This window comes from Marmota marmota, unplaced genomic scaffold, assembly GCF_001458135.2.
Source record: "Marmota marmota marmota unplaced genomic scaffold, marMar, whole genome shotgun sequence".
Lineage (NCBI taxonomy): Eukaryota > Metazoa > Chordata > Mammalia > Rodentia > Sciuridae > Marmota > Marmota marmota.
Genome location: NW_026000174.1, coordinates 28,889,062 through 28,908,835, shown reverse-complemented (window position 1 = coordinate 28,908,835; position 19,774 = coordinate 28,889,062). Strand labels below are relative to the sequence as shown.

The following is a 19,774-nucleotide window of genomic DNA, read 5'->3' as shown; positions in this document are numbered from 1 at the left end:
TCAGAAAATGACAAGTGCTATGAAGGAAATTAAAGAATGTGATAAAAAATTAAGCAACGAGAAAGGCAAGGTCTTTTTTTTTGGTTGTTTTTAGAGAGAGAGAGAAAGAGAGAGAGAGAGAGAGAGAGAATTTTTAAATATTTATTTTTTAGTTTTCGGTGGACACAACATCTTTATTTTATTTTTATGTGGTGCTGAGGATCGAACCCAGCGACCCACACATGCCAGGCGAGCGTGTTACCACTTGAGCCACATCCCCAGTCCAAGGTCTTTTTGAAGACGGGTATCTGAGCTGAAATTGGAATAGCAAGAAGAGGCCAACTGTGTAAAGACTTGGCAAAAGACACCCAACCAGAGTGTATAATAAGTACAAAAGCCTTTTGATTGGTGTGTTTGAACAACAGAAAACAATGGAGTGGCAGGAGAGGGAATGAAGGCTATGAGATGAAATCAAGGAGACAGGAGATGATAGATATTATGGGACCTTGTAGGCTACAGTGAGATGTTTGCACTTTATTTCAAATTTTAAGTAGGGGAGTAACATGGTTTTTGTTTGTTTGTTTGTTTTGGTGCTAGGGATTGAACTCAGGGACACTTGATCACTGAGCCCTATTTTTTAAAAAATATCCCCAGCCCTATTTTTTTTAAATATTTTTTTTTAGTTGGACACACAATATCTGTTTATTTTTATGTGGTGCTGAGGATTGAACCCAGTGCCTCACATATGCAAGGCAAGTGCTTTACCACTGAGCCACATCCCCAGCCTTATTTTGTGTTTTATTTAGAGACAGGGTCTCACTAAGTTGCTTAGCCCCTGGCTTTCGCTGAGGCTGACTTTGAACTTGTGATCCTCCTTGCCTCAGCCTCTCCAAACACTGGGATTACACTCCACTGTCCCTGGCTATTTTGTTTTTTTTAGTCATGTTGCCTGCTGTATAGATAATGAGTTGTGGAAGACAACATCAGTAATAGGAACACCTATTAGGAAACCGTCATAGTAGTGCAGCTGAAAGTTTGAAAATTAGAGGAGTTAACAGTTAGGGAGGTTATTCATTGAAGAGATCCAAGAGATTCTGAAGAAGACCTAATTCATATGGTGGGTAGAGAGAATAGTTTAAGTAATGTACACATAGCAGGAACCTAATCAAGAATGAACAAGAGGTAAGGTGGAGAGGAGTTCAAGGAGAGGTGACAAGCAGGTAGTCATACTCCTGGCCAAACAATGGCCCCAAGCAAGAGACACAGCAGCTTTTTGTGCAAGAGGCCACTATTCTTAGCTGTCTTCTGGGTAGGCTATGGATATTGGGGGAAGGTACCAACAGTCTCCCTTTCGAAATATACAGTGTGAGGACAATAAGATTATAAATGGGACCTTATATACACGTGCACATGTGCACTCACATGCATGTTTATATTGACAAAAATGGCATTACAAACATCTGGCTTTTGCCTAGTAGTCTGACTAGGAAGAACCATATTGGACCCTTAGTTGTAGAATATACCAACTTCTTCGAGACCTATTTATTTTTAAGTTTCTAGAATTTTCCAATATAAATTAATTTTCCATTATAAATAAAAGATGCCAAAAATGTCCTTTGTTGTAATTGAAAGAAAATTATAATGGGACTGCTGGGATATTTAATAAATAACTACTGGGAACAAGGCTTTCTTGCTTGCAAACAATTTTTACTCTCTTCCTCTGTTGCATTCAGTTCATGAAGTTGCTAATCAGCTCTGGAGTGTTTTATGTAGTTCACTTGGAGTCATAAAATTTCTGGTGTGGACTTTATACCATTTCTGGGAATGGAGCCATTGTCATTGTGTGATAACACTGTCCAGGAATTTTTAGTAAGGATAAAAGCTTTATCCATGCTTTATGTTGTGACAGACTTTTAGAAGATTTCTCATCTTGTTACTTTTTGAAAGATATAAAAACTTAAATGAACCTCCCTAACTGTTGTGTTGGTGTGTGTGTGTGTGTGTGTGTGTGTGTGTGTGTGTGCATGCACGCTTGCAAGTGTGTGGAAGAGAGAGAGAGGGAGGGAGGGAGGGAGGGAGGGACGGATGGATATTGATTTAGTAATTTAAAATGGTAGTCAGTACCCAAATGAAATTAATTTCCTTTCTTTTATAGGGATTGTAATTTAGAAAGTATAGTAAAAGCCACTAGTTCATCTAGTCCTAACTAGTTTCCAGTCTTAATGCCTTAGGTAAGATTTATGTATATCTTTTGTGGTACCTGATTTGTTTATGAAGCACTGGAAAAAAGCATTCATAAATTATTTTTTAAGAAATTTAGTTGCTGCTCTCCTAATTTTCAGATTTGGGGAATTGATTCAATTTAAGTAAAGTTCAAACCTAGGTTTCTTTCTTTCTTTTTTTTTCTGGGGATTGAACCCAGGGGTGCTTTACCACTGAGCCATATCTCTTTTTACTTTTTTATCTTTTATTTTGAGACAGGGTCTCATTAAATTGTTGAGGGCCTGGCTAAATTGCTGAAGCTGGCCTTGAACTTATGGTCCTCCTGCCTCAGCCTCCAGAGTCACTGGAATTACAATCATGTTCCACCATGCCCAGTTTTAAACCTAGGTTTCTATTAATAAGTGAGAATGTCTGTCCTTGCCCTGGAGTCGTCAGACAACATTCTCTAGGAAGCCCAATTGGGGATTTCCTATTTTCTATAAATTTGAAACTCTATTAGCACACAGAACTGTAACCTTTTAAATCTATCTCAGAAATTTAATGTCAGAAATAATTTGTTTACAATTTGAATTAAAAAATAAAAGCATGTTTTATTGCATGCAATTTGGCAAACTTGCTATAGCCAATGAATAGAAAACTGGTGTTATCTAGTATTAACACATTAATAACCTTTATAATTTTTATACCATGATTATGCATATTACTTCATTTCTGCTATTTTTTTAAACATGTAATTTTTAAAAAGTTCCTGAAATATGGCTGGCTACATTTTATAAAAAAAGAATTACTGGTATGCTTCTTAGAAATATCTCAATGTTAATAGAATGATGAATTATTTTATGTTTATTCTTAATGATATAATACACCTTTCTAAAGAAACATTTTGGAAAAGTTTTCCTCCTTACTTAGTATATTATTAAAATCTTTATCAAAAGTAGAAACATTAGCATGCTCTGGAATATTTGGCTTCCCTCCCCTTGGACATTAAGGAATCAGGTATGCATACTGATTAACCCACTCCAGTCATTAACATGTGATTATGTGGGCTGCATATTGAGCACCTGCCAAAATATAAAAACCCAGTACTTTGCTACATCTGTGCAATGACTTGTATTTCTTTTGTATTTTATAGTTATAAGAAAATCAGACCCTAGTATCTTTTTTTCAGTGTAATAAAATTGTGTATACAGAATGTCTTCAAGGAGATGGGATATGCCATGTTTATTTTTATTTTAATCTTTCAGACTGTATGAGACCCAGTGACTGGAGTTTGCAGAGCACTGACTATAACATGAATCTCTTAATGAACTCCACTGACATTCACTTATAATTTATGGCATTCCTGCATGTTCACAAGGATTATCTTTTGTGGGATAGAGCCAATATTTTCCTAATTGTTTTCAGTTTCATGTGTACCTTTATGTTTCATAATGATTTTGTTTTCATTTCTTTCACCTATATGCTGCTGGTAACGTCTCACAGTGGTGCTGCTCCTGTGGCTTGACATTTCCTGTATACTACCCATATGTAAATATTCTTGTGTACCCAAAGTATAGCTTGGGGTTGATAGCATTTCTGGACACAGGAGAAGTTGAGTTATAAAAATGATTTGAAATGAGACTGGATTACTAATAGACAATCTTACATAATCTAGTCTAGCAACAGTTTGAGCAGGATTCTTTTATTCAGTACCCCTCCCCTCCTTTTTTCTTTTGCTGTGCTGGGACTCAAACCAAGCGCCTCACACATACTAAGAAGTGCTCTACCACTGTACTACCCATCCCTTTTTATTTTTCTTGATGGATTAAAATGTCATTCAAGTGTAGATTTTATTTTTTAGATAGATAAGCCTTTCTCAAAATTGTTCATTGTTAATCAGTGAAAGCCCATATCAGGACACCAATAATTTTCTGATTAAAGCAGAACTCCACTCGTGTGGTTTCAGGCCACAGGTAGGTCTGGCTAATGTTTACTTTCTTCTACAGAATTCCTCCACGCAATTCCTTACCTGGTTTCTGGGTACATCACTATAATGAAATATCATAACTGGAATAATGAAGTGTGCACATTTTTGTTATGCTTCTAAGAAATGTTGTAGAAAATAAAGTATATATTAAATGGTATGCTGTCATTTACATGCTAATTTGAGCTTTTCATATCTAGAGATAGAGATGAATCTCAAGGTCCTTCTAGATCAGTAAGATGGTGATGACTCTGATAGGCAGCATATTGCTTTGGGAGGAGGAAGCCAGAATTGTGTTTGCATGCATGAACAAATTGAGATCTACCTTTTTAAAACAATTTTTGTTGTTTCTTTTTTTAAAAAATTAATTAGGTATATATGACAACAGAATGCATTTTGATTTATTTTACACAATTGTAGCACAACTTTTCATTTCTTTAGTTGTACATGATGTAGCATCGCTCCATATGTGCAGTCAGACATGTACATAGAGTAATGATGTCCATCTCATTCCACCGAGATCTACCTTTTTTAATTTGGAGAGGTTGGCTTTCCATAAAGACAACTTTAACATAATGCTTCCTGCTTGCACCATTCATTGAGATAAGATTGAAAGGGCCATCTCTGATTATTGACTCAAACCACCTACATTAAGCAGGAAAGACCCTACTCTGTTCCTTCCACAAACATGTTTAATCTTTCTTGAATACCTCTAAGGAATGTGCCCTAATTACCTTAGTATGCAAACTATCCCACTGTTTGATTGTCCTCTGCAATAAAATTTCCAAGAGAAATGTAACCTTTTAAAAGAAGAGCAACTTCTAGCTATTATTTCTTTTATTAATACAACTCTCACTGAGACGGAATATTTATTTTTATATAATATTAATGTTTTAACTATTATTTTGGCGTCACTATGCTCCATGACCTCTAGGCAGTACTTTTCTAGGTGATGCAAATTGAGTTCAATGATATATCTTTACATAAATCACATTCTCAAATCTAAAGTATAAATTACAAACCTTTGCTAATAAAATTTTGCAATCAGGTTGAAATTAGCAATGAATATTTATGCATTTCATTTACCTTCTTTATATTTCATTAGCACCCTAGAAAATGAAAAAGCTTATTTAATAAAATGATTGGAAATTATTTTGTAAACTTTTGCTTTCATTATAATTTACCTCTGAATTGTTTCCACGCCAGTGTATTGAGAGTACCTTAAATCCAATATTCTCAAATTCGTTAAACTTCTGAGAGGAAATGTGCCTTCATTCAAGCATAAATAGATTATAATGGTGAAACAGAAGAGATTCATCTACTTAGAAACTTAATGAAAAATTATAATACATAGGTAGCAGTTATTCTTATTTAGGGTTTAAAAAATTTGCATAGCACCAAACTAGCTAATATAAATTAATGTGTGCATGAACAAATTGAGAACATTTTTACTCTTGAATTCAGAATTAATATTAGTCCTTCAGTTGTATTAATTTATTTTGTACCTGGTGTGTGCTTTTACTAAAGGTTCCTCTTTTATTTTTGTTCTCTTACTGATGTATTTTGTTTGTATTTTGAATGTAGTTTATTTATTTTGCTTTCTGTAATTGTGATGTTATAGTTTAACTCTCTTCCTGACTACTCTTTGATGAAAAAAATAGGTCAAGGAATGAATCTTAGTGTTTTGCTATTTGGAAGATAAGAAAAAATATTCATGCCTTTTCATTCCCTTTCCTGAGAGTAGCCATGGGCTGTGGGATTATAACTTCAGTCATTAGTTGCCCTCAGGTTGGGAAGTGTAGAATCTGTAGACATTGGGGCACTTGTTGGCAGAATTAGACTTCTTACTTACTACTTTGTGTTAAATTGGTGACATTTGTATTTCCCTTTTCTTGGAAATGCAAGTACAGATAGGTGAGTGGATAGATAATTCTTTTATAAGCACCATCACTTCTGGGGAATCATTTTTATCTTTTTGTACTTGTTCTAGTTGTAAAAACAAATGAGACAGCTGGAGATGTTATTTACATTTTTCCTAGATGACCCAGAGTTTTTTGTGAAGCCATCATATTTATTTGACATATTAGAAGGAAATTTGATGGCTTTTATAGTTAAATCCTCAAAATTGAGAATTTTACTGGACAAGATCCAATGAAATGAGATTGTTGAGCTCACAGAGTAGCCCTGAGGGCTAAGTGTGTGTGATATTTGAAGTAATCTGTCTAGCTTGGCCACGGAAGGACTTCCCTGTTCATAGAATAGCATCTCCATAAGGAAAAAAAAAAAGAATTTGACAAGTCTTAATTGGACTCTGGTACTTTGTAATGATAAGATTTGTGAGGTATGAAGAACATACCCTGAGAGGTTTCTTCATTTAAAACATACTATTTGCCTTGCTGATTATATAATAACAGTTATTCTTACAAGTGCACTGGTATCTTTCAAATAAGGAAGGAAAAAAAAAACAGTTGCAAAAGGAGGAGAAAATGAAGAAAATTGACTTGACACTAGAGTAAGTAGCTGTCCTTTAAGAAAAACTCTATGGGATCCTGAGGCTCTCCATGCGTAGAAACTTTGTTCCATCAGAACTAGTCCAACATCTCCAACTTCTCCATAATACTTTTCCTCCAATACCTTAAATTGTAGAAAAGAAAAAAAAATTCTTTCTGTGCAGTGGAAATATTTTTCCTGGAGTTACATAGAGAGAGCATAAGTTAGAGGAAAGGATGTTACCTGTGCTCTCTTTGCCACTAATTTACTATGTGATCTAGGAAAGTCACTCAATATCTCATGACTTCAGTTTTCTCATCTTAAAAATGGAATATCTGAATTAGAATCATCAAGTCTCTTGTCACTTTTAACTTTCCTGATTTCAAGATTAAAATTGTTTAAGCCAATTCAGCCTACCCTGGTAGTATTGTTTAGGTAGAATATGGTAGTTTTGAGTAATGAATGTCCAAATGAAAATGACTGCCTGAGTTGATAGGCACATGAATGAGCTCATAGCTGAACTTGATAGAATGCTGCTTCAGGTGCCAAGGAATTCACTTGTAGGCCTGCCTGCTTTAATGTTCTTAGGTCCCACTTTCAAAAAACTGAACTCTGTCTCATGGCATTAGATCTTTAAAACATGGTATCTCTAAGGCAGTTATAGTGTATCTTAATTCTTGTTGTTCAGACAATATTGAGTATATTTTGTTTAGGCAATCACTCTCTAAAAGAGAGAAATGCATTGGAACACACTCAGACCAGAATGACCAGAATGGCTGGACTATGTCTTATGAGGAAGAAATGAAGGAAACTGGGATGTTTTCCCTAGGGGTTGGTGGGTGGGGCAGAGATACAAAAGTAATATAATAGCTGTGTGTTGGTATTGAAAGGGTTACCATTATGATTATTTCCATGGAATAGAACTATAGGTTGAAATAGATTTTATATTCTTTATAAAGAGGAGTTTTCTTTAACCCTTCAAAAATGGAATAGCCAGCTTTTGGAGGTGCCATGTTCACAGGGAAGCCAAAAGTTACTTGTTAGGGCTATTATTTATCATTGCTGTCATGATGTAATGAACACTTATTATGCAACAGACACTGTTTTAATTTTACTCATACATTTAATTTTATTAATTTTCTGAGGGAGTTTCCTTTTTCAAATATTTTCAAAAATTGTGTAGATATACACAATACTTTATTTATTTATATTTAAGCAGTGCTAAGGATGAATCTAGTGCCTCAAACGTGTTAGGCAAGTGCTCTATCACTGAGCCATAAGATAGGTTCTTTACTCCTATTTTACAAAGAAGGAAATTAAGACAAAGGGGCTAACTAACTTGTCTGGGCTTATATGGGAGGCAGGCAGAAAAACTGGAACTTAAACTTGAAAATTTGGCCTTGATTTCCTATACTTTGTTAATTACTTTATTATTACATCTTCTTTTGCACAGGATTTAAGGGCTATGTGGGGTCGAACAACTGAATTCTTAAGGATTTTTGAATCTTGAAAGTCTGATTTTTTCTATGTGAGTTTGTGCATTGGAGTGCAATATAACTGTTTTATGTTCTTGTCTTAACAATTTGGAGACTTAATTTTTTTCCTATATTGACTCTGTGTAGTATATTGATTTCTGTTTATTAAAAATCACAATAATGTGGCCATCTAGAAAACTTTCGGGTTTGTGATTTTTATCTGTGAATTAAGATAACATTTTAAACTGAAGCTTTTTCTTTTTATACTTTAGGAGTCATGACACTTTTGCAAATACTGAAGCAAATCTATTTGCTGACAAATCCACAAATAATTTTACTTTTATTAAACCATATAGTAATAGTGATACGTGACATAATTTTATGCCAACTTTGAGAATGATAAGTAAACCTAATATATTCAGCAATATTTAAAAGGAAAAAGGCATACATTTTTGTTTTACCATTAGAGCAAGTTATAGTTTTGTCATGAATCATCTATAATTAGAATAAAATTCAGCACTTTCATTTATGTAAGTTTCTTTTACCCAATGCTTTTGTTAAAATATATCACTTTAGATAAAAAATACTTTTTACTCTGAGACAGAATCTGTAAATATTAGCAATTTAGTCTTCAACATATTAAAAAGGTTAGATTTCCTTTGCTAGCAAGAAGTTCCTGGAACTTAGATTAGGTAAATTTTCTTTGTCAGTTAGTCAATAACACTTTAGTAGTAAGACCTGTTCTATAGTTGGCAGGTAGTTTTTGTTTCATAAAAAAGTGCTTTAAAGTAGGGAATCACAAAATATAGTACATAGTATGTAATATAACAATATTATATATTAAATATATGTACATTATGTAATGTAACTTGAACACGCTATTGAAACTTCCATCTGCCTTCCAGAGAATATTGATCACTGACATGGTTGAGTGGCCAAAACCAAAACAACTTTTAGTTGGTTTTATTATTGTTTTTAACTTCTTTATAGACATTCCATCCCCTTAATTTATTTCCTCTACCCAGAGAATACCAAGAACATACTTTTAGTTAAGAAAATTTGGATTATAATTCATTTTAGTGAGAAAGAATATATGCTATATGGAACCATGGCATGTCTCAGCAGGAGAGTGTTAGATTAAACCCATTAGAGGATTTGAACGTTCCTTGAATGGTTTTGGATAGGGGTCTAATATAATAGAAGTTTGCTATAGATTGGGTGCTGTCAGAAATTGGAAAGTCTACAATTAAAATGGAAATCAAAACAGCATACAATCCAATAAGAATGAATATATTTAAATCAGTCTTGCTAAAGGATAAGAGAGGATAATATTCTGTTGCTACAATTAAATTGGGTACCAATAGAGTACTTAATTCATGCAGTTCCTTAGGCCATTTCCCAGTCATTTCTCTTAACTTTAAGGACTTCTACTTGTATATGGATTTCAACATCATTATAATAAGCAAAATCCCATTTCTGACCCATGCTTTCCAAATACCAATTCCTAGCATCTTATCTTTTTTCTTTTTAAATTATTTTTTTATTTATATATTACAGCGGAATGCATTACAATTCTTATTATACATATAGAGCACAATTTTTGATATCTCTGATTGTATACAAAGAATATTCACACCAATTCGTGTCTGGATAATGATGTCCATCACATTCCACCATCATTTCTAACCCCATGCCCCCTTCCTTCCCCTCCCACCCCTCTGCCCTATCTAGAGTTCCTCTATTCCTCCCATGTTACCCCTCCCTACCCCACTATGAATCAGCCTTCTTATATCAGAGAAAACATTCAGCATTTGGTTTTTTGGGATTTGCTAACTTCACCTAGCATTGTCTTCTCTAACTCCATCCATTTACCTGAAAATGCCATGATTTTATTCTCTTTTAATGCTGAGTAATATTCCATTGTGTATATATGCCACAATTTTTTTTTATTCATTCATCTATTGAAGGGCATCTAGATTGGTTCCACAGTTTAGCTATTGTGAATTGTGCTGCTATAAACATTGATGTGGCTGTGTTCCTGTAGTATGCTGTTTTTAAATCCTTTAGGAATAGACCAAGGAAACGGATAGCTAGGTCAAATGGTGGTTCCATTCCCAATTTTCCAAGAAATCTCCATACAGCTTTCCATATTGACTGCACCAATTTGCAGTCCCACCAGCAATGTATGAGAGTACTGTTTTCCCCACATCCTCACCAATACTTATTGCGGTTTATCTTCATAATAGCTGCCATTCTGACTAGAGTGAGATGAAATCTTAGAGTAGTTTTGATTTGCATTTCTCTAATTGCTAGAGATGATGAACATTTTTTCATATATTTGTTGATTAATTGTATATCATCTTCTGAGAAGTGTCTGTTCAGGTCCTTGGCCCATTTATTGATTGGGTTATTTGTTTTTTTCATGCTTAGCTTTTTGAGTTCTTTATATACCCTAGAGATTCATGCTCTATCTTTTGTGTGAGGGGTAAAGATTTGCTCTCAAGATGTAGGCTCTCTATTCACCTTTGTTTCTTTTGCTGAGAAGAAACTTTTTAGCTTGAATCCATCCCATTTATTGATTCTTGCTATTAATTCCTGAACCAAAGGAGTCTTATTTAGGAAAGTTGGGGCCTAATCCCACATTATGGAGATTAGGGCCTACTTTTTCTTCCATTAGACACAGGGTATCTGGTTTTATTATCTTAACTTTTAAATCCCCAGTCCAGAGCTCTCCTCTGCTTGCAGTATGGCTATCCATTTACATTCCTGGTCTTGGTGTGGTTGGCAAGTCAGATGAATCAGCCTAGAGTACTGGAGCTGCTCCTGGATAGAGTGGAGATTATCCAAATAAGATAGGATTAAGTGGGAATTGATAGCATTCCTAGAAAAAACTAATTACAAGCCAGGGACCTGTAATCCCAATGGCTTGGAAGGCTGAGGAGGGAGGATGGAGAGTTCAAAGCTAGCCATAGCAAGATTGACATGCTAAGCAACTCAGTGAGACCCTGTCTGTAAATAAAATACAAAATAGGGTTGGGGTGTGGCTCAGTGGTTAAGTGTCCCCGAATTCAATCCCTGGTATTCAAACAAAACAAAACAAAACAAAAAAACAAAAACAACAACCAAAAAAAAAAAAAAAATTACAATGCTAAGGTTTCTGGAGTTCTGTGAGGAGCCAGATCTTAATGAAATTAGTTTGGAATAAGTATTTATAATGAAGAGAGTAATGTAGTTTTGTGTTTTATATTCCATGTAGATGAATGAATTTGAATAAAAACCTAAAATAGTGTTGGTGGCTATTATGACATTATTTACAGAATTGAAAATTGAAATAAAGGTTAACTGGACAAAGTACCTTTGAATTTAATAATAATGACATTTGCTGTCAATTACTGAGTATTTAGTGCTCGGTACTGTACTAAGTGTTTTACATGATTCGTTTCTCACAGTGACTATTTGAGAATTAACCTATATATTCATCCTATGAAAAGGCAACTCCTCTCCCTTTGACTATGGGCAAACCATTCTAATCACTCTTGAATAGAATGCATTGACACAATATGATTTCCAGGCTAGAATGCAATGACACACAATATGATTTCCCAGGCTATCTTACAACAGTGATGTAGTTTTCCTCTGATTCTCCATGGGACATGTACCTTTGGAGCCCTTTGGAGCCCTGAACCACCATATACAGTAGTCCAGCTGCTTTTAAACTAACATACAGGAGAGAAGAGGTCATGTGGTGAGATCACATATAAATAGAGGATTGTATCCATAAAAATTTTCTATTCCAGCTCAGAATTCTTGAGGTGTTCCTGGCCCAGGCACCACATCTGAGAAGAGAAGCCTTTGAAATGACCCAACCTCTGCTACAGACTTGACTGGGACATTATGAAGAACCTTGAGACAAAACTAGGCAACCTGGATGTTCCCAAATTCCTTGCCCATAGAAATCTTTAAGGAAAATAAATAATAATGTTTTAAGTTCTCTGTTTTGGATTGATTTGTTATACAACAATAGATACTTCTTGGTAATTCTTGGATTAGAATTAATAGGAAAGTATAATTTCTGTCTCAAAAGTAGATAAAACTCTTTTCTAGAAATACAAGAGAACAAGAAGATTAAGAATGGCATCTTTTCTGCTCAGAGTGATCTTTTTTATAGGCCCATAGACTAGAACATTAGATTTGGTGTCAGAAAACCTGCATTAGATTTTAGTTCTTTCAATTCCACCTGTGTGGCATGGAGAAACCACTTATCCTTGCTGAGTATTACTTTTTTTCCTGCTGAAAGTGAAGATGTAGAACTTGTTCATAATTGTTTGCGACATATTTTTAGAATGACAACTAGAGACAGGAGTATGTGAGAGTAGAGTGACAAAAGGTCTGGAAATCATGTCAGATGAGAAGTAGGTCTAGAAAGTGGAGTAGTTTCACCTAGAAAGACTTATTAATTTGATCTTTTCCATAAGATATTTGAACAATTCTAGTATGGAAGAGGAAATAGATTGATTTTGTGCACTTTTGAATGAAATAGGAAACGGGTGTTACGATTATAAATGTCTTAGTCTGTTCATGCTGCTATAAAAAAATACCACAGACCATAAATTTTAATCAATAAACTTACTTTGTTAAACTTACTTTGTTCTGAAGGTTGGTGCTAAGGTTTGTTTAAGTGCCCCCCAAACCCGTGTATCCCCCAGCTTATGGCATTATTGGGAGTTGGTGGAAGTTTTAGAAGGTGGGAGCCAGTGGAGGTTTTGTTATTCAGGGTCATGCCCTTAAAATAAATTGTTGGATTCTGGTATTCCCTCCTCTTCTTCCTACTTCCTCTTTCTCTCCTTCTCTCTCTCTCTCTCTCCCCCCCCTCTTTCTCTCTCTCTCTCTCTCTCTCTCTCTCACACACACACACACACACACACACACACACTAGCCATGAGGTGATGGGCTTCCTCCCCAATGCTCTCCTGCCGTGGTATGCTTCCATGGTCCAAACTAACAGAGACAATAGGTCGCAGACTGAAATCTCTAAAACAGTAAGCTAAAATAAACCCTTCTTCCTTACAAATTGATTTATCTCAGGTATTTGTTGTAACAATAGAAAGGTCATTAATATAGTTGGGAAGTCTAAGATCAAGACACTGGCAGGTTTGGATGAGGGCCTGGTCTCTACTTCTAGGTTGGTACTTATTGCTATATTCTCTAGAGGGAGCTGACAAGTTGTGTTCTAACATGTTAAAAGGCTGGAAGGGTAAGAAGGGTCCAACTAGTTGTCTCTGGCCCTCTTATACATAAAGTTACCAATCCCATTCATGAAGTCTCTATTCTTATGGTTTAAACATTACTTCAAGTCCCCACCTCTTAGTGCAATCACATTAGGTCTTAGGTCCAACATGTGAATTTTGGAGGGGGCACATATATTAGCAATAAGGATATACATTTTATCAAATAACAAGTATTCTATTTATAATTAGATTTACTTAAAAAGAAAACTAGATCTTTCAGCTGTGAAAATTAAAGGGAAAAAAACTTATTTGTTTTTTCTGTGTTTAGTACAGGAGGACTATAATGTATGGACTTTTTTTAAGAAGGTCAAATTTCATTCTCTTAAATTATTCTCTTTTTCTGTTGCTTTCAAGTATCTGTTTATAAAGTGATTTTTCTTTATTGCATAAGTAATATGTTCACTGAGGAAAAATTAGAAAACACAGATAAGCAAAAAAGGGAAATTAAACTTACTAGTAGTCATACCACCATTTAGAATCCACTATAAATATTTTGGTACATATTTTTCCAAATTGTGTATATATAGGTGTGTGGGGGGAGGTGTTAGAATTTAACCTTATGCACACACACAAAATAATTGATCTAATACTTTAAGTATTACAATACACCCTTTTTCCATTTAGTACATCTTTCTTTGTGAATAAATTATTTCTACAATACTTTTCATATCTATATTTGACTCTGAAAATAATATTTATTTTCTGATTAAAAGTATTATTTATGATATTTTATTTGCAATGGATAACTTCAAAAGGAAAAAAAAAACTATTATCCCAACAATCAGATGACCATTAACATTTTGTTAGGTATTCTGGATTCTTTTCTTTTCTTTGTGTTTCCCTATTTTTCCCTTAATATGTATATCTATATTCATATCTATCTATCTAAAGGGAAAATATGCATATATACATAGAAGTTTTTCACCAACATAAATTTTCATTCATAACACATTATGAATATTGCTACATGTAATTAAATTTCTGCAAAAATATTATTTTTAATAATTTCAAAGTGTTTCATCATGTGGATAAACCATATACCTTCAAAAATTTCTACAATTGGGCATGCAGTTTGCTTTTAATTATTCATCACTATGAATATCACTGCATTCAACATAGACAACACTTTTTGTTGGTGTTCATATGATATAAAATAGTGGGATTTGTTGTGATGTATTTGTACATATGCATACATGAATTGGTCAGATTTTTTTACCTAGTACCTCTTCTTTCCCTCTTCTCTTGCCTCCCAGCATTTCTAGCCTTTATTCTACTGATCTCCCTTCTATTTTCATGAAATCCACCCCTTTTTCTTTTCTCTTTAGCTTCCACATATGAGAGAAAACATATGACCCTTGACTTTCTGAGTTTGGTTTATTTCATTTAATATGATGTTCTTCAGTTCCATACATTTTCCTGAAAATGACATAATTTTGTTCTTCTTTATGGCTTTGTAAAAATCCATTGGGTATACACCATGTTTTCTCTCTTCATTTATCTGTTATTGGACACCTAAGCTGTTTTCAAAATTCGACTATTGGGAGCTGTACTTATATAAACAAGGATATGCATGTATCACTATAGTATGCTAAGTTTAATTCTTTTGGATAAATACTCCGAAGTGCTATTGCTGGGTCATATCATGGTTCTATCTTATTTTCTTGAGGAACCTCTCTACTTATTTCCATAATGGTTTTACTAATTTACAATCCCACTAACACTGTATAATGTTTCTTTTTCTCCACATTCTTATTTGTATTCTTGATGATTGCCATTCTATCTGGAGTGAGATGAAATCTCAGTGTAGTTTTTATTTGCATTTCCCATATTGCTAAGGATTCAACATTTTTAATGACCATATAGTATCCCATTGTGTAGCTATATCATTAGTCACTTATATTTAAATATCTCAGGTCTAAATATTTTGCTTAAACAATCCTGTCACTGTTAAAGCAAATCTTTCCCTATGGCAGTAATTTTTAAAATTATTTTTGACATATTTGTTGAGTAGTTGTTTAAGGTTTATCAGCCTCAATATACTTTATGTTCTGAAGGTATATCAAAGAAGTATGAGACATGCCCCCAAATCTCCAAGGGCCAAAACTTAGTGGAAGATATAACTATTAAAATGTAAATGTAAAATGGTAATGAATAATTTATTCTAGTATATCATTAAATGCTGAATTGTGTGTTAATGATTAAGTGCTTTGATGTATAGTGGAGAGTACCAGAATAGCAAGGCCCAGTTATTTAGGAAGGGCTTTAAGGGTGAAATGCAGTTTGATCTGAACTTTGAAAAGTGGGCTGGATTTCTAATCAAAGAGGATGTAGGACATTCCTGGGGAAAGAAAAAAGACACACAAAACTCAAGAATTTCAGTAATTTTTATATATTCTCAGTACTATGGAATGGTATTTAGGTTTAAAGTCCTTTAAATGCCACCACTGAGCAATCAGTTTTGAATAACAATTCTGAAAATTCTGAGCAATATTTTTAATTTGTTGTGTTTTCTACTGTTTACTTTGTATAATTAAAATTCTTGATTTGTGAAAATTGCTTTTTCTTTTCTAAAATGAATGGCCTTTTTTTCTACTACTGTGTGTAGTTTATGTACTGTGTTTGATTTCCAATGAAATACCCTTTCAATTATCTAAATCAACAATGTCTTAGTCCTTATATTGGGACTGGGATCATTTTCAATAATATTTGAAAATTTATTTACTGTTAGGTTTGGGGGGGCATTTAGGTTAGGGACTGAAAAGAAAACAAATTTATAGTAAGTTCCCTTTGAGTGAACTAATGTTGACTAACTCCATTCACCTTGTGCTCTGCTTTTTGTATTGTTCATGTGTTCAGTCATGCAATTTAGTGGGTGTTTTTGACAAGATGGAAAGAGAGCTAATCTCTTGTATGTTAGTTTTTAAAATCACAGCTAACTGGGTTTAGTAAAAATTTTCCTAGATGATATCCACATTATAATGTAAAGCAAAGCACATTTATTTTATTGGCTTCTTAGGGAGCAGTGTTTCTTAAAGTGAGGTCAGGACCTGCGGATCAGAACCACTAGGATTGTGTATCAATATTCATCTTACTAGTCTCCATCACTGGGGAGAATAGTGGTTAGGGGAGGTGAGGGACTCTGCATTTTAACACACCTGCCAGATAATTCTACACATTGAAATCTGAGAACCACCACTTCAGGGAAATATCTCAGAACTCTTCACAGCTGTGCTGCAGTAATGCATCAAGACTTGATAGTTATTATCACTGGACAGTTTCCTCAAGGGATGTGTCATAGGACCTGTTTTGTTTTTAGAAAATTACAAACTAAGCTGGACTTTTTTCTTAAGAAAATTTATTTTAAATTTATATAACCCCCTAAAGAGGGAAACCCCCCTAGAACCTTTAATAAGTTCCCTTTTGGGATTATTAGCCTCATTATCAAGCATTAATTTATTGTAAGTATATTGATTTATGTCCAATTTTTACTCGGATAAATTTCTTAGAGGTCTCTATTCATGAAAGACTAACATTAAGTTTTAGAAAGTTAAAAAGTGAGGGCCAGAAGTGACAAATTTCTCCTCTCTCCATTGTTCCTGAGGATGGTATGACTTATATGACCGAAGCCATTTATGGTTTTATTTACTGCCTGATATTTGTGCTTTGGTAGCATACTGCAAGTAGTTCTTATGGCTTTATAGGGGAAATCATGACTTTTCAGCCTCTTTTTCTAAGTATTCTATTCCTAAGTCACTTTGCACAGATTATGAGGCTAAAGACAATGTGGGTCATCATTTGCCATGAGGAACCTGTGGTTACTGTCTATAGTAGAGGATGGCAATGATCACATTTCCATGAGTCAAAGAACAAGGGAAATAGTCCAAGAAGTGACAATGAGTACATAAGATTGAAATTAATCCTGATAGAAAAAAATGATAATCTATGGAGCTGAATGTTCTACCACCTAAAGTTGTTACCTCAGCTGGAGAATTTCTCCTGGTGGCTCTCAACTTGTGTTTGGGAACAATGGCAAAATCTTCATTACGGTCAATGGTGAGTCATTTGTAGGTAACTGTTGGGAGCCATAGCCGAAGAGTCCCCAGCAAACTTTCAGACTGCCAGCTGATGATTGGCTCACAGCGGCCCCAGCAACATCTAGCTGATTGGCTCCTCTGCGGTGATGCTCATTGGAGATGCTCATTGAGCTGTTTCCCCACCCTTTCAGACTGCCAGCTGATGATTGGCTCACAGCCGCCCCAGCAACATCTAGCTGATTGGCTCCTCTGCAGTGATGCTCATTGGGCTGTTTCCCCGCCCTTTCAGACTACGGAGCTTCTCATTGGGGGACTTTTTTTGGCTCTGCCTGGGACCCAGCCAATCGGCCTCAAGAGCAGGAGGAGTGGGGGAGGTGGAGAGGCTTGTGGGAAGCCGGTGGTGGCAGTTGGGCTCTGAGGGTTTTTCCTGAGGAGCTGTTTTGTTTGGCGGGTGTGGTTCTATAAATAAAGTTAGTTTCTTTTGACAAGTGGCTCCTGAATTGTGCCCAGCCAGACTGCAGCATTTTGCCTAGCCATCTCCTTGCAAAATTCCTCATTGGCAACCTTCCATAACAGGTATTGTCCTCCATTTAGCACAGCTTTACACATATTAGCCCAATCTGCTGGTGTCATGTTCAAGTTATTAATGGATTCGACCAAGCTTACAGTGAAGGGTGCTTGAGGACCATAGGTTGTTACAGCGTCTTTTAGCTGCTTCACTGTTTTGAAATTTAAAGCATGGTGAATTTGCTGCCCTCCTGCCTCAAATACAGGGCATGTTAATACTTGAGATCCTGTCTCAGGATCCCAACTATCAACTGCGGGGGTTGGGGGCCTCCCAGCATATGGAGGTGGCCTTGTTAGAGCTTGGTGCTGATAACACCAACGTCGCGGGTTCGTTCCCCGTATGGGCCACCAAATGCCGCAGTCTGGCTGGGCACAATTCAGGAGCCACTTGTCAAAAGAAACTAACTTTATTTTTAGAACCACACAGGCCAAACAAAACAGCTCCTCAGGAAAAACCCTCAGAGCCCAATTGCCACCCCCGGCTTCCCACAAGCCTCTCCACCTTCCCCACTCCTCCTGCTCTTGAGGCCAATTGGCTGGGTCGCATGGGCGGAGCCAAAAAAAGTCCCCCAATGAGCAGCTCCGTAGTCTGAAAGGGCAGGGAAACAGCCCAATGAGCATCACTGCAGAGGAGCCAATCAGCTAGATGTTGCTGGGGCTGCTGTGAGCCAATCATCAGCTGGCAGTCTGAAAGTTTGCTGGGGCCCCTTCAGCTGTGGCTCTCAACAGGTAACCACTTATACATTCTATTGTTTTGACTTGATCTTTATACCCTTAGCTTGAGTCAGTAAAAAAACTTTAAAAAATTTTTTTGAGTAATGATATATAAATAATATACATTTGAAAATAAAGTAATTGAAGCATAATTGATCAAATGATAATTATTGACACATAAAATCCTCAGTCATTTATATGATATGGACTTTATTCAGGGTCAAAATGGCATTGGCAAACATACCTCTGAGCGTTCATTTATCAAAATGGAGAATGAACTGGCCATTTTAAGAAGCCAGGTACTAACATGACTGGAATTTAAGAAGATGGGCCCTTTACCTCCCTTCACAGAATTATTGTAAACATGACATGATGTAAAACATCTTCTTTGGGGGAAAGGAGAGATCTAGGATCAAGGTAAAGAGGAGCTCTCTTTCTTGCCCTGTCCCATTTAGTGTATCCTGCTTATTTCAGCACAAATGTATTGAACTGTACTGTTCTAGGCCTTATGCTAGCAATAAAAATGTAGAGATGAAGATTTAGCTCACAGTATTTTTAATAGCTTTTTATTGTGATTAATCACATACCACATGATTTAATGTGTGTAATTCAATGGGTCTTACAATATTCACAGGGTTCACAATATTTTATTTAGTTGAGGCTCACATCAACATTTTTTACTTCACAATTCTTCATGTCCAATGGGAAGAAAATTTTCTTAGGTCCATTCTTAGATCTATTTCTTCCTTCAAAATAATAGTACCTACCATTTATTAAACACCAGCTCAGCACTGAGCTCAGTACTGTGCCTGGGAGCTTTACAAACGTTATCTCATTCATGGGCTCACAATAACCTTGAAAAAAAAATTCTTTCCATATCTTATACACAATGACAACAATACATAAATACCTAGCATTTATTGAGTACAATTAATCTCTCTCTCTCCATATATATATATATATATATATATATGTATGTATATATACATATATGTGTATATATATGTATGTATATATACATATATATATATACATATATAT

General features: G+C 35.2%; 1 protein-coding gene across 14 annotated transcripts in view; it reads left to right on the top strand.

Moving 5' to 3' along the window:
- Positions 1–12,117, top strand: part of LOC107135671 (transcription factor SOX-6-like) — a 244,762-nt gene extending 232,645 nt beyond the window's left edge. For all 14 annotated transcript variants that reach the window (XR_007342342.1, XR_007342339.1, XR_007342343.1 and 11 more), the window contains one exon: positions 11,928–12,117. Coding sequence is in view for 1 of the 14 variants with exons in the window: in XM_048788417.1 (XP_048644374.1) it covers positions 11,928–12,014 (87 nt within the window). In the remaining 13 variants the exon portion in view is untranslated. The remainder of the gene's footprint in view (positions 1–11,927) is intronic.
- The last annotated feature ends 7,657 nt before the right edge of the window (positions 12,118–19,774 follow it).